The sequence below is a fragment of the Gorilla gorilla genome, chromosome 1, assembly GCF_029281585.2.
Source record: "Gorilla gorilla gorilla isolate KB3781 chromosome 1, NHGRI_mGorGor1-v2.1_pri, whole genome shotgun sequence".
NCBI classification, from domain to species: domain Eukaryota; kingdom Metazoa; phylum Chordata; class Mammalia; order Primates; family Hominidae; genus Gorilla; species Gorilla gorilla.
Genome location: NC_073224.2, coordinates 230883784 through 230900846, shown reverse-complemented (window position 1 = coordinate 230900846; position 17063 = coordinate 230883784). Strand labels below are relative to the sequence as shown.

Here is a 17063-nt window from a genome sequence, read left to right as displayed (position 1 = left end):
GTCCTCAGAGGTTGGCCCTCCTGCCTGGAGTGTGTTTCACTGGGGAAATCGTATAAGCAGGGCAGGTCTGGGTTCCACTGGGAGGAATCAAGGGGGATTGGATCAGAGGGACTTCCAGGGTGGTGTTGTCAGGTGGAATTGCAAGGGGCCGGACATCAGGTGGCAGGAAAAGTCCTTCCCCACCCACATGGGCTCATAGGAATCTGAGAAGTCCAGGGAGCCCTAGGATGTTAGAGCAAGGGTCCCTGAAGTTCTTGATCCCTGATGGGGAAACTGAGGCCTGGAGTGGGGAATGGACATGCCCCGAGGTCCCCAGAGTTGGGGTAGCTGAGACAGGGCACCCATGCACAGCCCGTGGTACCCTCCCTCACCCCAGGGCTGCTCATGCCCCTCAGGCCTTCCCTGTGCTGCACCACCTTCCTTCGCGTGGGAAGTAGAGTTCAGACCCACCTGAGGACATTCAAGGGGGAGACTGACACCTTAAGGGGGAGGGGAGAGGGGCTGGGCCTCTGCCTCCTCACCCATCATCCCGGCACCTTCTACAGCTGGTGGTGCAGGCCGGGCTTTTCCACGGCAACGAGATGCTGTGCAAGACGGTGTCCAGCTCGGAGGTGAGCGTGTGCTCGGAGCCCGTGTGGAAGCAGCGGCTGGAGTTCGACATCAACATCTGCGACCTGCCCCGCATGGCCCGTCTCTGCTTTGCGCTGTACGCCGTGATCGAGAAAGCCAAGAAGGCTCGCTCCACCAAGAAGAAGTCCAAGAAGGCGGTGGGTCCCAGGGCCGGCTGGGAGGGGTGCAGGCCCCAGAGAGCCAGTACAGCCCCTTGCTGGGCCACTCACCACTCTCCTCCCGGCAAGCACGCAGCCTGGGGACGGGGGTCCTGGGATTGCTTGTGGACCCCAGCTTCCTCACCCACCCTAGTCTGGCCACCAGCCCTGCTCGAGGGACACTCTGGGCTCCTGGGCTCCTGTGCATGCGGCCTCAGAATATCTGGCCTGGGCTGTGGTCCTGCAGGAACCTGCAGGTAGTGCCCTGGGATGGAAGGACAAGCACAGTGTCATCCCTGGAGCAGAAAAGCCTGAGTCAGCGGCTGGCCGGGAGGCGTAGTGGCTGGGTGCTGAGTCACGGTCCCAGGATATGGCTCCCCTCGGAGCTGACTCACTCCGAGCTGAGCTGGGCTGGCCTCTGGGGCTGTGCCGTCTGTTTGGGGATTTCTCAAGAAGCCAGGAGGGCCAGGCGTGGTGGCTCATGCCTGTAATCCCAGCACTTTGGGAGGCTAAGGTGGTCGGCTTACAAGGTCAGGAGTTTGAGACCAGCCTGGCCAATATGGTGAAACCCTGTCTCTACTAAAAATACAAAAAAATTAGCCGGGCGTGGAGGCGCATGCCTGTAATCTCAGCTACTTGGGAGGCTGAGGCAGGAGAATTGCTTGAACCAAGAAGGCAGAGGTTGCAATGAGCCGAGATCGTGCCACTGCACTCCAGCCTGGGTGACAGAGCAAGACTCCGTCTCAAAAAAAAAAAAAAAAAAGCCTGAGTAGGGGTGAGGTGGGAACAGGAGGGCGCAGCAGGTGTCAGCTGGCTTCACCACTGGAGCCCTCAGAGGAAAGAGGAAAAAGTGGCTCCTCTCCTTCCCCAAGCAGGGTCTCCCAGGGGTCTGGTTGGGAGACGTTAGCTGGGCTCTGGGTCTTCTCGAGTGGGGTGCCTGGGGGAGGGCAGGGAAGCTGGGTCTGGAGGCCCCTGAGTGGCTGTCCTCACCTGCCCTGTCCTTCTGCAGGACTGCCCCATTGCCTGGGCCAACCTCATGCTGTTTGACTACAAGGACCAGCTTAAGACCGGGGAACGCTGCCTCTACATGTGGCCCTCCGTCCCAGGTCAGCCCAGGCCCAGGAGGGAGAGGCGTTGGGAGTGTGAGGGTCCCAGAGATGCTGGTCACCCCTCTACAACTTCATCTGCCCCTGTGTTCAGATGAGAAGGGCGAGCTGCTGAACCCCACGGGCACTGTGCGCAGTAACCCCAACACGGATAGTGCTGCCGCCCTGCTCATCTGCCTGCCCGAGGTGGCCCCGCACCCCGTGTACTACCCCGCCCTGGAGAAGGTCAGTGGGGGCCCCGCCGCGTGAGGCTGAGGGGCTGGCGCGGAGCTCTCCTGGCCCTGCTCCTGGAGCTCTTCAGAGGGTGCTTCCTGGCCATGTCGGGGCTGGGCTACCAGGCATATCTGGGGCCTTCCCAGGGGCCATTTTGCCTGCAGGGACGCTGCGCAGTCTGATGACATTTTCGGTTGTCACAGCTGCCGGGGGGGATGCTCTTGGCATCTCGTGAGTGGAGGCCAGAGCTGCTGTGGATGCGCCTCCATGCAGAGGACAGCACCCCCTCAAGGATGATTGGGGTGGCAATGCCTGGCCTGGGGGTCCTGCCCGGGCTGGTCCAGGCCCCTGGGGATGCTGAGTGCAGCTGTTTGTTGCAGATCTTGGAGCTGGGGCGACACAGCGAGTGTGTGCATGTCACCGAGGAGGAGGTGAGTGGGGTGGGGGTGTGGGGTGGGGGGCATGGAGCCGGCGTGGAACCGGAGCCCTCACCACTGCCCACACCCCTCAGCAGCTGCAGCTGCGGGAAATCCTGGAGCGGCGGGGGTCTGGGGAGCTGTATGAGCACGAGAAGGACCTGGTGTGGAAGCTGCGGCATGAAGTCCAGGAGCACTTCCCGGAGGCGCTAGCCCGGCTGCTGCTGGTCACCAAGTGGAACAAGCATGAGGATGTGGCCCAGGTGGGTGGGGAGGCGCACCTGGGGGCAGAGCTGGGGGCAGACCACAGCCTCTGGCTACCCACCACCCTGACCCCGGCCAACCCCCACCCTCACCCTGGCCAACCCTCACCCTGACCCTGGCCGCCCACCACCCTGACCCTGGCTGGCCATCACCCTTGCCCTGACCACCTCCACCCTGACCCCAGCCGCCCCCAAGCCTGACCTCGGCTCCCCCCAGATGCTCTACCTGCTGTGCTCCTGGCCGGAGCTGCCCGTCCTGAGCGCCCTGGAGCTGCTAGACTTCAGCTTCCCCGATTGCCACGTAGGCTCCTTCGCCATCAAGTCGCTGCGGAAACTGACGTGAGTCCCAGCTGGGCGCTCCCCACTTCTCCAGAGGGCAGCTGTGTCCTGGCTGCCGGGACGTGGGCTCTGGGTGGGGCCTGAACCTTCCCGTGGGCTTGCTCCCTCCTGCCTGGCCTCCCTCTGGCTGCCGAGGGAGCTCCCTCCTGTCCTGAGTCGGGGAGCTCCAGGCCCCAGCGCCTTCCTTCCCTGCAGGGACGATGAGCTGTTCCAGTACCTGCTGCAGCTGGTGCAGGTGCTCAAGTACGAGTCCTACCTGGACTGCGAGCTGACCAAATTCCTGCTGGACCGGGCCCTGGCCAACCGCAAGATCGGCCACTTCCTTTTCTGGCACCTCCGGTAGCGGGACTTGCCCCAGCCGTTCTGTGGGAATCCCAGCCCCTGAGTCTCCCTGGAAGGCCACTGGGGACGTTTCCAGCAGGCCTGGGTGTCCTGGCCTCGATAGGTCCTGCTGGGCGGGAGGGGCTGCATGGTGCTGCCTGGTGAGGCTCAGCCCTCCCTTCCGCTTCCAGCTCCGAGATGCACGTGCCGTCGGTGGCCCTGCGCTTCGGCCTCATCCTGGAGGCCTACTGCAGGGGCAGCACCCACCACATGAAGGTGCTGATGAAGCAGGTGAGGCTCAAGGCCCTGGGGGGCGGGCAGGGGGCGGCCCTGAGCGTCTGGGAATCCCCAGGGCTGGGTCGAGGCTGGGACCTGCCCACTGCCGCCCTCCCATCTCCCCACCAGGGGGAAGCACTGAGCAAACTGAAGGCCCTGAATGACTTCGTCAAGCTGAGCTCTCAGAAGACCCCCAAGCCCCAGACCAAGGAGCTGATGCACTTGTGCATGCGGCAGGAGGCCTACCTAGAGGCCCTCTCCCACCTGCAGTCCCCACTCGACCCCAGCACCCTGCTGGCTGAAGTCTGGTGAGCCCAAGCCCCGCCACAAGGGTTCCTCCCACCCCTGGGAGGCCGGCAGAGGAGCCCCTGCTGACTGCCCGCTCTCTGGCCTGGCAGCGTGGAGCAGTGCACCTTCATGGACTCCAAGATGAAGCCCCTGTGGATCATGTACAGCAACGAGGAGGCAGGCAGTGGCAGCAGCGTGGGCATCATCTTTAAGAATGGGGATGGTGAGGGCCTGGCCTCCCCACACCCCACCTCTACTGCCCTGGGGGGTCCTGGGGTGCTCCTAGAGTGGGGGTGGAGAAGACAGAATCCTGGGACTTAAGGGCTTGGGTGTAGCTGGAAGCAGAGAACCTACCAGAAACTCACGCTTCTCCTCCCACTGGCTGGCGGCACAGACCTCCGGCAGGACATGCTGACCCTGCAGATGATCCAGCTCATGGACGTCCTGTGGAAGCAGGAGGGGCTGGACCTGAGGTGAGGACACCCACCCCACATCGTCCCTTGGTGTCTGTGCCCGGCCTGGGAGTCTGTGCCCCTGGAGGGGTCCTTGTTGAAGGTGGCATGACCATCTCAGCCGGGGAAAGGGCTTTCCTAGGAAGAGCCGGAGGTGGTTTAACTCTAGGCCAGGAGGCAGCGGGCAGCAGGATGCGTGAAGGCTGCTCCTGAGGCTTAGCATGTACCCTGCTCGTTGCTTTAGTTGCCCAGGTGCCCCTGGCTTCCCCAGCCCATCTTGGGAAGCAGTGGCGTCTTCTCCCAAGGCCCCTGGCCGGTTCTCTTCCAAGCAAATGGGAACTCAGCTGTGGTGCTTTCTGCACCTCAGATGCTGGTGCCGGCGTCTCCAAGGAGCCAGCATCTCTCACCTGCTTTTTAGCAATGTGGGCAGCAGCATCTTCTGTGGCTTTTTGGGGCACCATGAGTTTCTGGGGCTCAAGTGGCCTCAGGGACAGCCCTTGACCATACCATTTGCCCGTCCCTCTTCCCACTTGCCTAGGATGACCCCCTACGGCTGCCTCCCCACCGGGGACCGCACAGGCCTCATTGAGGTGGTACTCCGTTCAGACACCATCGCCAACATCCAACTCAACAAGAGCAACATGGCAGCCACAGCCGCCTTCAACAAGGACGCCCTGCTCAACTGGCTGAAGTCCAAGAACCCGGGGTGGGTTTCAGGCCCAGGGATAGGTTCCCTCTCCTTTCCAAGAGGTGTGGAGTGGGAGGGCCTCGTCTGTCAGAACAAAGGAGTGGGGAGGGGCCTCAGACCATCTTTGTGGCTACTTGGCTCAGTTGAGGACCAGCCTGTGTCTGGGTTGGGGTGAGGTAGGTCTCTCTTCCCCAAGTATCAGTGTCTCTTGCTATGCAACACCATCCAAAGCGCAGGGCTTTAAAAAACAGCCATTTACATACGATTGGCTCACAGATCTGCAGCTGGGGCTGGGCTCAGCCGGGTGGCTCTTCTGCTGGTTCTGCATAATCACTCATGCAGCTGTTCTCATCTGGTGCCTTAACTGGGCCAGCAGGGTCTGAGATAACCCATCTCATTCTTGGGGCCTTGGTGCCAGCTGTCTGTGATGCCTCTCTGCATGTGGCCTCCTCATTTAGCAGCCTCACCTTCCTTCCGTGGCTCTGTATTGAGGGTATGGGGTTCAAGATCTGCAGGTGTCTTCATGCCTTGGCTCTGGAATAGCATCTGCAAGTGATGTCCAGCATTGTGTCCTCCATGTTCTGTTGGTCAAAGCAAGTCACAGGGCCAGATTCAAGGGGAGAGGGAGTAATAACCCACCTCTTGATAGGAGGAGCTGCAAAATGGTATGGCCATGCTTTTTAATCTTCCCCACCCAGGGAGGCCCTGGATCGAGCCATTGAGGAGTTCACCCTCTCCTGTGCTGGCTATTGTGTGGCCACATACGTGCTGGGCATTGGCGATCGGCACAGCGACAACATCATGATCCGAGAGAGTGGGCAGGTACAGGGGCTGGTGCTGGCGGCTGCTGTGGGGACTTGGCTTCTGGCCCCAGCCTGCTGGCCCCTCTGCCTAGCACACAGCTCTGTGGCAGGGGTCCCCCAGCCCTGCTGGCTTCCTGTCTCCCCTGGATTCTCTCCTGTCTGACACCTTCTCAATCCTCCCCCTCCTCTCCCCTCCCCTCAGCTGTTCCACATTGATTTTGGCCACTTTCTGGGGAATTTCAAGACCAAGTTTGGAATCAACCGCGAGCGTGTCCCATTCATCCTCACCTATGACTTTGTCCATGTGATTCAGCAGGGGAAGACTAATAATAGTGAGAAATTTGAACGGTGAGAGTGCCTGAGCCCCACCAGATGCCCCTCGGTGTGGGGCCCCAGGGAACAGGGCAGAGGTTCCCAGGCAGGGTGCAGGATGGGGCTCAGCTCTCAACCCCACACCTGGCCCCTCACCCCAACTGTTGATGGGTTTGGAACATGCCCCTGCTCCACCCTGCAGTGCCCCTTTTGGGCAATGTGGGCAGGTTTGTGGGTCATGTAGCAGGAGGCTGGCTGGGGCACGGGGGTCAGTTAGCAGAACTGGAGGCCTTGTGTCCACCCATTATCAGGGCAAGGGCAGGTGTCCTTGGGGAAGGGGCTGGTTGGATGCAGAGCGGCCCTCTGGCCTGTGGCTGGGAGTTCCCAGAGCCTCACTTCCTCTGTCCCCTACCTGCAGGTTCCGGGGCTACTGTGAAAGGGCCTACACCATCCTGCGGCGCCACGGGCTTCTCTTCCTCCACCTCTTTGCCCTGATGCGGGCGGCAGGCCTGCCTGAGCTCAGCTGCTCCAAAGACATCCAGTATCTCAAGGTATGTGCCGGGCAGGAGACTGCTGTCGCCAGTGGCCTTCCAAGGCCTGCCCCGGAGCAATGTGACCTAGGAGGGCCCTGAGTGCAGTAGGCCCCAAAGGGCACTGAGCTGTGTGTGCCTCATGCCGTCCCAGGACCCAGCAGTGGAGCTGGTGGGCGGTGGAGGGGAAAGTGGCTGGACCAGAGTTGAGCCGCCTGGGCATGGTTCCACTCAGTGGCAGATGTGTAGTGTGACCTCTCCTGGTTGGGGCGCCGTGCTCAGGGGCTGCGGGGCTTTCAGGTGTCCACTAGGGGGCCGCATGAGCTCTGGCTCCCTCTGCCTTCTAAAAGATATTTTTTGGCCCGGCGCGGTGGCTCACGCCTGTAATCCCAGCACTTTGGGAGGCCGAGGTGGGTGGATCACCTGAGGTCGGGAGTTCGACACCAGCCTGACCAGCATGGAGAAACCCCGTCTCTACTAAAAATACAAAATTAGCTGGGCATGGTGGTGCATTCCTGTAATCCCAGCTACTTTCGGGAGGCTGAGGCAGGAGAATCGCTTGAACCCAGGAGGCGGAGGTTGCAGTGAGCCGAGATTGTGCCATTGCACTCCAGCCTGGGCAGCAAGAGCAAAACTCGGTCTCAAAAAAAATAAGAATAAATAATAAAAAAAGATATTTTTCCAGGCCGGGCATGGTGGCTCACGCCTGTAATCCCAGCACTTTGGGAGGCTGAGGTGGGCAGATCACGAGGTCAGGAGTTCGAGATCAGCCTGACCAACATGGTGAAACCCTGTCTCTACTAAAAATACAAAAATTAGCCAGGTGTGGTGGCACGCACCTGTAATCCCAGCTACTCAGAAGACTCAGGCAGAAGAATCACTTGAACCTGGGAGGTGGAAGTTGCAGTGAGCCGAGATCGTGCCACTGCACTCTAGCCTGGGCAACAAAGGCAAAACTCCGTCTCAAAAAATAATAATAAAATAAAAGTAAACATAAATAAAAGATATTTTTCCAGGCTGGGCATGGTGGCTCATGCCTGTAATCCCAGCACTTTGGGAGGCTGAGGCAGGTGGATCACCTGAGGTCAGGAGTTTGAGACCAGCCTGGCCAACATGGTGAAACCACATCTCTACTTAAAATACAAAAAATTAGCCAGGCATGGTGGCACATGCCTGTAATCCCAGCTACTCATGAGGCTGAGGCAGAAGAATCACTTGAACACGAGAGACTGAGGCTGCGGTAAACCTAGATCGTGCCACTGCACTCCAGCTCAGGTGACAGAGCAAGACTCTGTCTCAAAAAGAAAAAAATTGGCTGGGCATGATGGCTCACGCCTGTAAACCCAGCACTTTGGGAGGCCAAGGTGGGTGAATCACGAGGTCAGGAGATCGAGACCATCCTGGCTAACACGGTGAAACCCCGTCTCTACTAAAAAATACAAAAAATTAGCTGGGTGTGGTGGCGGCTGCCTGTAGTCCCAGCTACTTGGGAGGCTGAGGCAGAAGAATCACTTGAACCTGGGAGGCGGAGGTTGCAGTGAGCCGAGATCATGCCACTGCACTCCAGCCTGGGCGACAGAGTGAGACTGTCTCAAAAAAATGTATATATACAGATATATATGTATTTTTTTTCCTTCTTGTGTCCTCTCCATGTGAGAAGGTGGGATGGGGCGGTGAGGCTGCTGGGGCCACACATGCTTGCCAGGACCTTCCCTCTGGTGACCAGTCCCTGCAAAAGCAGCTGCTCCCACGCTCCTCCCAGAGCGATTTCTCCAGTGGGGGAGGCGAGATCACTTGGGAACTGGGGGCTCTGGGGCCAAGATGTCTTTGGCACCTTCATTTGAGGGTGGGAGCAGAATAGAGAGCTTTTCCTGAGATGCTGGGAGCTCTCTACTAACCATTTCATTCAGTGACTCTGAAGTCCCCAGAGAGGGACGCATCCCAGAGCAAGGTCCGGGCCCCCTTAACGTGGACACCGCTGTGATTTGTTTGCAGGACTCCCTGGCACTGGGGAAAACAGAGGAGGAGGCACTGAAGCACTTCCGAGTGAAGTTTAACGAAGCCCTCCGTGAGAGCTGGAAAACCAAAGTGAACTGGCTGGCCCACAACGTGTCCAAAGACAACAGGCAGTAGCAGCTCCTCCCAGCCCTGGGCCCAAGAGGAGGCAGCTGCGGGTGGTGGGGACCAGGCACGTTGGTCCTAAAGGGGCTGAAGAGCCTGAACCGCACCTAATGGGAAAGAACCGGCATGGCTGCCTTTTGTTTACACTGGTTATTTATTTATGACTTGAAATGTTTAAGGAGCTAAACAGCCATAAACGGAAACGCCTCCTTCGTGCAGTGGCGGTGCTGGGCCCCCCGAGGCTGCACCTGGCTCTCGGCTGAGGATTGTCACCCCAAGTCTTCCAGCTGGTGGATCTGGGCCCAGCAAAGACTGTTCTCCTCCCGAGGGAACCTTCTTCCCAGGCCTCCCGCCAGACTGCCTGGGTCCTGGCGCCTGGCGGTCACCTGGTGCCTACTGTCTGACAGGATGCCTCGATCCTCGTGCGACCCACCCTGTGTATCCTCCCTAGACTGAGTTCTGGCAGCTCCCCGAGGCAGCCGGGGTACCCTCTAGATTCAGGAATGCTTGCTCTCCACTTTTCAAGTGGGTCTTGGGTACGAGAATTCCCTCATCTTTCTCTACTCTAAAGTGATTTTGTTTGCAGGTAAGAAAATAATAGATGACTCACCACACCTCCTACGGCTTGGGGAGATCAGGCCCAGCCCCATAAAGGAGAATCTACGCTGGTCCTCGGCGTGTTAAAGAGATCTGGGCCTCATGTAGCTCACCCCGGTCACGCGTGAAGGCAAAAGCAGGTCAGAAGCAAATACTCTGCCATTATCTCAAAAAAAATTTTTTTTTGAGATGGGGTCTTGCTCTGTTGCCCAGGCTGGAGTGCAGTGGTGCAATCTTGGCTCACTGTAACCTCCGCCTCCCAGGTTCAAGTGATTCTTCTGCCTCAGCCTCCTGAGTAGCTGGGATTACAGGTGTGCACCACCGTACCCAGCTAATTTTTGTATTTTAGTAGAGACGGGGGGTTTCACCATGTTGGCTGGGCTGGTCTCGAACTCCTGACCTCAGGTGATCCACCCGCCTCAGCCTCCCAAAGTGCTGGGATTACAGGCACGAGCCACCACGCCCGGCCCACTCTGCCATTGTCTAAGCCACCTCTGAAAGCAGGTTTTAACAAAAGGATGAGGCCAGAACTCTTCCAGAACCATCACCTTTGGGAACCTGCTGTGAGAGTGCTGAGGTACCAGAAGTGTGAGAACGAGGGGGCGTGCTGGGATCTTTCTCTCTGACTATACTTAGTTTGAAATGGTGCAGGCTTAGTTTTAAGCCTCCAAAGGCCTGGATTTGAGCAGCTTTAGAAATGCAGGTTTTAGGGCTTCTCCCAGCCTTCAGAAGCCAACTAACTGCAGATGGGGCTAGGACTGTGGGCTTTTAGCAGCCCACAGGTGATCCTAACATATCAGGCCATGGAGTCAGGACCTGCCCGGTGATGCTGTTGATTTCTCAAAGGTCTTCCAAAACTCAACAGAGCCAGAAGTAGCCGCCCGCTCAGCGGCTCAGGTGCCAGCTCTGTTCTGATCCACCAGGGGTCCGTCAGTAGTCATTGCCACCTGCGGGGCACCTCCCTGGCCACACGCCTGTTCCCAGCAAGTGCTGAAACTCACTAGACCGTCTGCCTGTTTCGAAATGGGGAAAGCCGTGCGTGCGCGTGTTATTTATTTAAGTGCGCCTGTGTGCGCGGGCGTGGGAGCACACTTTGCACAGCCGCAGCGTTTCTGGTTTTGGGTGTACAGTCTTGTGTGCCTGGCGAGAAGAATATTTTCTATTTTTTTAAGTCATTTCATGTTTCTGTCTGGGGAAGGCAAGTTAAGTATCACTGATGTGGGTTGAGACCAGCACTCTGTGAAACCTTGAAATGAGAAGTAAAGGCAGATGAAAAGAAAGAAAAGGCCTTTTTATGTTCTTATGTTCTCGGCTCAAAAAGAAACAAGAAGGGAGTGTAGGTTTAAAACCAAAACAGGAGAGAAGACAAACCCCGCTCCGGCTGGAGTGAGTGAGTTAGAACCAGAACTTTATTGTAGTGGATACACTTTCTGACCTATCATGAGTATACACATCTGCGAAGGGAAACCGCGCGGTGACAGCGTGAGGACATCCCCTGGGCGTGAGCGTCTGTCCGCTGTCTACACAGAGCAGCTACAGGGACGGGACATGGAGGATGGCCACACATAGCACAGCCACCAGTGTCCTCAGAACTAGCAGTCAGGGTCACAGAACAGTATTCAAAATGATTGCCCACCTGTTTTAGAAATCTAAAATTTTACATGTAACTAAGAGCAAAGTGCTATGTGGGTTTCAGACCATGACTGTTTTTGTTTGCTCTCCTTCTGCCCTACCACCAAGCAAAGCAGCAGGGCTCCTGGGGGAGAGGGATTTCAACCCCCCTGATGGCAGGGGGTGCTCTGGGGAGGAGAGAACAGGCTGTTTTGGAAAATTCCAGCACTTTGACTTCGGGCCATGCGTCTCTCCTGGACGTTCTGAGTACGGATCGCTCAGGCCTCCTGCCGTCTCCAAAAGGAGTGGTCAGCTGGTCTGCAGGACACCTGTCAGTTTCTCCTTTTACCAGCAGGAAAATGTACATTTAAGCATAAACCACAAGGCTGCACACGGTGAGACCAGGCCACTGCCCAGGGAGCTGCTGTCGGAGGAGTGTGGAAAAGGGGCCGGGGAGCCCGCACCCCACACCAAATTAGGAACAGGTAGAATCCCAAAGGCAAGGCCCGGCTACTTGTAGCTACCAAAGAGCGGTCCCTGATCCAGTCTCTTGAGCAGCACAGCTAGAGGCCTGTGGCCCCCGACTCCCAGCCACACTCAGACCTGAGCAGGGGCTGGGGCGGGGCTGGGCGGGGTGGGCCTCTCCCTCTGGGGTCTGGGGAGGGAGGACCCGGCGGGAAGAGCCCATGCTCAGAGCTCCGAACTTCACTTTACATTCCAGTCCCGGGTTACACTAGCACAAAGGACACAAGGAATCCGATTTATTTACAAAATATTAAAAAGTCAGTTAATCATCTACACAGTACCCCCCATCCTGCCATTATTTATACATGCACTAGTTTGGAAAAAATAAAAACTTTTTTTAAAAAAAGAAAAAAATGATTACCGGGTGGAAGTGAGCATGTTTTACCCTTTGTCAACGAGTCCAGCTGGCATGGCTTTTCTGGAGTGCGAGGGGCCAGCGTCCTCTCCCCGGGGGGAAGACTCCAGACACAAACGCGGGGCCTGAGGTGCTGGGAGGCCCCTGTGCGAGCCGGATAGCGGCCAGAGAGGACGTGTCAGCTCCTCATGGGACTGGAGCGCGACCAGGCAGAGGGTGGGTGGGGAGCCTAGGGTCCTACACACCAAGCACGGCGACGATCGTGGCGGGGAGGGGTCTGCACACCTACTGGCCGAAATGACTTTGTACATCGTGGACCCTTGGGACTGGGAGAACGGGTGGCAGCAGAGTCTTCGAAAGCAGAAACCGAGGTGGCCGGGGGCACGGGTCAGTAGCTGAGGGTGGAGTCATCCCACTCCAGCTGCTGCTGCCGGGTTGCGTTCTGGGGGTCGCCCTGCTCCCCCTCCTCCTCCTCGCTGCTCTCCGACTCGGCGCTGGTGATGTCATCCTCTTCTTCGCCGTCCTCGCTCTCCTCTTCCTCTTCCTCCTCCTCCTCCTCCTCACTGCTGTGCTGGTCCTCATAGGTCTGGCAAGGAGAAGTGACGGCCACATGAGTCCGGCCCTGCCCATAGCCCCGTCACCCGGCATTCTCCTCTCGACAGCCACAGAGGAAGGAGAACTTGCCCCAGCGCCTCCCTCCCCAGCGACAGAGCAGCCAGGACGGCACCGGAACTTATCTTATTAGAAGTGAAGGGAAAAACAAAGCTCCAGTCAGCACCCACGGAGTCACCCACATACAAAGCAGCTTGGGATAGCACCTCGGCTGCCCCACCAGAGAACTCTCTCAGGATTACCACGACCCAAGAGCGCCAAGCCCTGGCACGGCTCATCTCTACACTTAAGGCAGAACGGCCTTGAATAAGGTCTCTCTCAGCCTCGGTTTACCCACGAAGACACCTAAGCCCCAGGCTTGCTGAGCAGATGACGCGATGGAAAGCATGTGAACCCGAAGAAGCCGCGCCGTACCGGCTTCTCGGAGGCCCTGGCCTGTGCTGCCTCTCAGTCCTGGAGGTCGCCCGCCCACTCCTACCTCCATGGGGTTGACGGTGATGGTCAGGGCAGAGTCGTCCCAGTCCATCTCGTTCTCCTTCCCGGTGTCCTGATCCCGCATGGTCCGCTGATGTGCGGCCCGGATCCGAAATACCCCCAGGATAATCATGAACACCAGGAAGCTGACGCACACCACGATCACAACGGTCGCAGTGCTGGGGACGACTGCGGAAGAATGAGGGGGCGGGGTGTGAGTGAGGTCACTCAGCCCAGAAGGCCACTGTGCCCTTGACGTCCTCGGCTGTGCCCAGTCAAAACGGGCTGGACAGCATGCTTCAGCTGAACCCACAGGCCAGGAGGAAATACCAGGAAAAGCTCGCCATGGGCCTCCAACCTGGCTCGGCCATATCCTGGCTGCGGGTGACATCATCTGCCCTCTTCGAGGGCTTTAGTTTCCTCGTGTGTGATGGGGAATAATTGGGACAGGGAAAGACCGGCGGTCATGCTGAGCAGGAGGCTGTGCCCACGGTGGGGTAGGGGCAGGGCGGACGGCACGGAGCATCTCCGCTTGGTCTCCCTCCCCATGTCCTACCTGCGAACGGGTGGGGGTTGGCCAGGTTGTGGCCTGACAGGTCAACAAAGGAGCGGTGTTCCGGGTGCACGAACTGTGGCTGGGCAGCCATGTGGTTGGCGTGTTCCATGGGGTTGGCCGTGTGGATTACATTCACCTACAGCAGAGAAAGAGAGGATCGCTGGAGACAGGCATCCTGAGCCTGTCCAAGAGGTGACAGTGGAGTCCCGCAGCTGACATGACCAGTGCCACTCAGAGTGGCTCCTGGACCGCAGCTGGGGGCAAACGGAGCTACGGGAAAAGGACAGAAAAAAAAAAATCAAGAGTAAGCACTTAAAAAACAAAAACAAAGAAAAAGAAAAACCAAACAAAAAAGAGTAATAAGCACTTAGAAACTGTTATAACAATCTAATATTCTCACACATTCCAGAAATGTATCACTTTTCTACTTATTAGTATTTGTTGAGACTGGGTCTTGCTGTGTTGCCCGGGCTGGAGCGCAGTAGCTATTCACAAGCATGATCACGGCTCACTGCAGCCTGGAACTTCCCTGCTCAAGTAATCCTCCCACCTCAGCCTCTCAAGTAGCTGGGACTATAGGCAAGCACCACGCACCTGGCTGCAATCCATTTTTATTGCATTTTATAAAAGATTATGCCCAAAACAAGAGCAGAAAAAGAAGCCGATGGTCCTTCCCCATGGGTCGTTTGGGAAGCACTGGCATAGACCTTTTTCCTCAAACCACAGCCGTGTGAAAGACAGCACCAATCACTGCCATGGATTTCCTTTCAAATCTGTTACCCTTTGACTCAAACAGAACAGGCACCGAATTTAGCATTCTGCTCTTGAGTTCATGGTGATATTCCATTGCTAAGAGTAACTTTGGTTCAATTTTCTCCAGGCCACAGAGGGCCTGAGCGATGAAGCAGCTGCTGGATAGGTGTGTAGACGACCTCAGAGCAGGACGAGCTACCCTCTAGCCTGTGTGGCCTGTGAGTCACCAGCGCCAGCCTCGGCAGCACTGGTCCTGCCCGTGCGGGTCCCTGCGTGAGCCCCTCTCAACCTGGGCCGAGGACTCGACTTCATTCACAGGAGGGCCAGTGACCTGGCACAGATGCAGAGAACTTTTGGTTCCCTGGATGCTGCTCTTTCTAAAACAGTGTCCTTGGCTGGGCACAGTGGCTCACACCTGTAATCCTAGCACTTTTGGAGGCCAAGGCAAGTGGATTGCTTGAACCTGGGGGGACAAGACCAGCCTGGGCAACATAGTGAGACCTCGTCTCTAAAAATAAATAAATAAATAAAACCACATCCTCCTGTTTCTCTCATGGGAAATCTCAAGAAGCCCCAGAGGCATTAACTGCCACTTGCTCTTTGTCACCTCCCTGCAAAGTTCCTTAGGCTCCAACTCAGGCTGAGGCAGCCAGGGAAAGGGGAGCACCCCCCACCCCAGCTCACCCCAAACACAACTTGGCACTCCAACAAGCCCAGGTGCAACCTGCAGCAGGCCCCAGGCTGGAAAGGCGACCCCCTAGAATGAGCCTGTATAGCTGCCATCGTGAACGCTCTGAGGGTTGGCGTTTGTGAATATTAGGGCTGCGAATCAGCGCACTCACTCACTGCTGCTATTGGCCCTGCTCAGTGGGAACCTTGTACTCACCTCCACCTTAAATTCGTTGCTGATGTAGCGGCCATTCAGCTCTGAGCAGATGAGCTTAAACTTCCGGTCAAGCAAGGACCTGGCGTGCCAGTTCCGATAGCGCAGCAGGTGCAAAACCTCCTCGTAGCTGGCCATGGTGTCCACACCTGCAGGGGTTGAAAGGGGGAAGATTGCCGGGTGGCTTAGGGCAGGAGCATGGGCAGGGCTGCAGCCGTCAGCACAGGCAGGCTCAATTAGACACCCAGGTTAGCTACGCCAAGGGGTCACACAAGTTGGCTTTCTAGCCATGGGAATAAATGCAATGTGCACAGGGGCATTCTTCCCTCTGTGGGGGACGTGTCATCCCACGCCTCAACCCTCCCCCTTTAGAGAGTAGTGGCTACACATCCGTTACCTGTCCAGGAAACAGGAGTATGCGTGCAGCCAACAACGATCCCAGCGAACGTGCTCCTTCCCCATCTCCCTCTAAGATAACTCAACATTCTCAGATGGCAGACAGCAGCCAGCCAAGAGCTCTCAAAGTCCCCTCTTGCAGCCTGGCCCACCTGCGTGGCTGCAGCGCTCCCCTTACCTGTGAAGGTCATGCCCAGCTCAGAGCTGCTCACTTCAATGCCCTTCTGCTGCAGGCGGGCCATGTCCACCTCCAGGCTCTCCTGCTCGTGGTTCAGCTCCTCTCCCTCCACCGTGACCTCACAGGTATCCAGGTCGTGCACGATCTCCTCGGACACCAGTGATTCTTGAACTGCAAGAGGCCCAACCAGAAATATTAAGTAGGGGCAGTGGGGCCCAGCGTGGCGGGGCACACTGGATGCCCTGCCGGCTCACCCCAAACCTACATGGCTCTTGTAAGGACCAACGACAGAAGCAAGCGAGAGTTGCTTTCAAGAAACGGCTGGGCGCAGTGGCTCACGCCTGTAATCCCAGCACTTTGGGAGGCCAAGACGGGTGGATCACCTGAGGTCAGGAGTTTGAGACCAGCCTGGCCAACAGGGTGGAAGCCCGTCTCTACTAAAAATACAAAAATTAACCGGGCGTTGTGGCAGGTCCCTGTAATGCCAGCTATTCGGGAGGCTGAGGCAGGAGAATCGCTTGAACTCAGGAGGTGGATGCTGCAGTTAGCCAAGATGACACCATTGCACTCCAGCCTGGGCGACAGAGTGAGACTCCATCTCAAAAAAACAAAAAAAAGGGGGGAGTTTCATGTGTCCTGAGCAAGAATTGTGGGGACATTGTGCCCCCATGGGCTGGCCAGCCTGGCAGGTGCAAGCAGTGTCTCCTGCAAGTGCCCTCAACCCCTCAACCTCAAGCCACATCTCAAAGCCTGACAGCAACCAGGAAAAGATGTAAGACCCCTCCAGATGGAATTCCAGAGATCACCATGAGCTCCAGCTCACGGGTCAGATTCCAGAAGCACACCCAAGAGAACACCAACGAAAGATTAAAACCTCCCCAAATCCCACAGAGACAAAGAGCCCCGCCAAGTACATGGGGACATGGGGTTTCCGGCCGAGGCGAGGGAGCCCGCACCCCACAGAGCACATTACCTGTGGGGTCCTCAGCCCCGTCCCCTTCAGGCTCCACTTCTCTCGTGATGGTGCTGATGATGCGAAGCTCAGGGAAAAGGAACACCCCTTCTGAGCTTTCAAATTCAGAAACTGCTCGGGCAAAATGGTGGACGCCGCTCAGGCTGATCTTGGGCTCCTCGGGCTGTAAAACCATCACGTAGCCATCTACCGGGGGGACCGAAATGCAGGTGGCCTCGTTAAAACACCTGCCAGCAAGAAATGGGGAAGGGTCAG

The 17063-nt window shown here is 57.4% G+C and overlaps 2 protein-coding genes across 28 annotated transcripts in view; one reads left to right on the top strand and one right to left on the bottom strand.

The window, feature by feature from the left end:
- The window catches only part of PIK3CD (phosphatidylinositol-4,5-bisphosphate 3-kinase catalytic subunit delta), a 77027-nt gene extending 66250 nt beyond the window's left edge, over window positions 1–10777 (top strand). For 14 of the 20 annotated variants that reach the window (XM_055383922.2, XM_055383851.2, XM_055383883.2 and 11 more), the window contains 16 exons: window positions 546–767; window positions 1777–1873; window positions 1968–2098; window positions 2467–2517; window positions 2598–2765; window positions 2983–3104; window positions 3300–3443; window positions 3617–3716; window positions 3831–4009; window positions 4100–4212; window positions 4384–4462; window positions 4980–5147; window positions 5828–5951; window positions 6135–6280; window positions 6663–6795; window positions 8770–10777. In XM_055383922.2, coding sequence (XP_055239897.1) covers window positions 546–767; window positions 1777–1873; window positions 1968–2098; window positions 2467–2517; window positions 2598–2765; window positions 2983–3104; window positions 3300–3443; window positions 3617–3716; window positions 3831–4009; window positions 4100–4212; window positions 4384–4462; window positions 4980–5147; window positions 5828–5951; window positions 6135–6280; window positions 6663–6795; window positions 8770–8907 — 2115 coding nt within the window. In that variant the 3' untranslated portion in view covers window positions 8908–10777. The remainder of the gene's footprint in view (window positions 1–545; window positions 768–1776; window positions 1874–1967; window positions 2099–2466; window positions 2518–2597; window positions 2766–2982; window positions 3105–3299; window positions 3444–3616; window positions 3717–3830; window positions 4010–4099; window positions 4213–4383; window positions 4463–4979; window positions 5148–5827; window positions 5952–6134; window positions 6281–6662; window positions 6796–8769) is intronic. The other 6 variants (XM_055383909.2, XM_055383896.2, XM_055383947.2 and 3 more) reach the window with 1 other exon arrangement.
- A 106-nt stretch (window positions 10778–10883) lies between these two features.
- CLSTN1 (calsyntenin 1) overlaps window positions 10884–17063 on the bottom strand; it is a 96135-nt gene continuing 89955 nt past the window's right edge. For all 8 annotated transcript variants that reach the window (XM_019010740.4, XM_019010749.4, XM_004024615.5 and 5 more), the window contains 6 exons: window positions 16809–17035; window positions 15836–16006; window positions 15265–15410; window positions 13626–13761; window positions 13074–13258; window positions 10884–12569 (listed from right to left, as the gene is read on the bottom strand). In XM_019010740.4, coding sequence (XP_018866285.1) covers window positions 12372–12569; window positions 13074–13258; window positions 13626–13761; window positions 15265–15410; window positions 15836–16006; window positions 16809–17035 — 1063 coding nt within the window. In that variant the 3' untranslated portion in view covers window positions 10884–12371. The remainder of the gene's footprint in view (window positions 12570–13073; window positions 13259–13625; window positions 13762–15264; window positions 15411–15835; window positions 16007–16808; window positions 17036–17063) is intronic.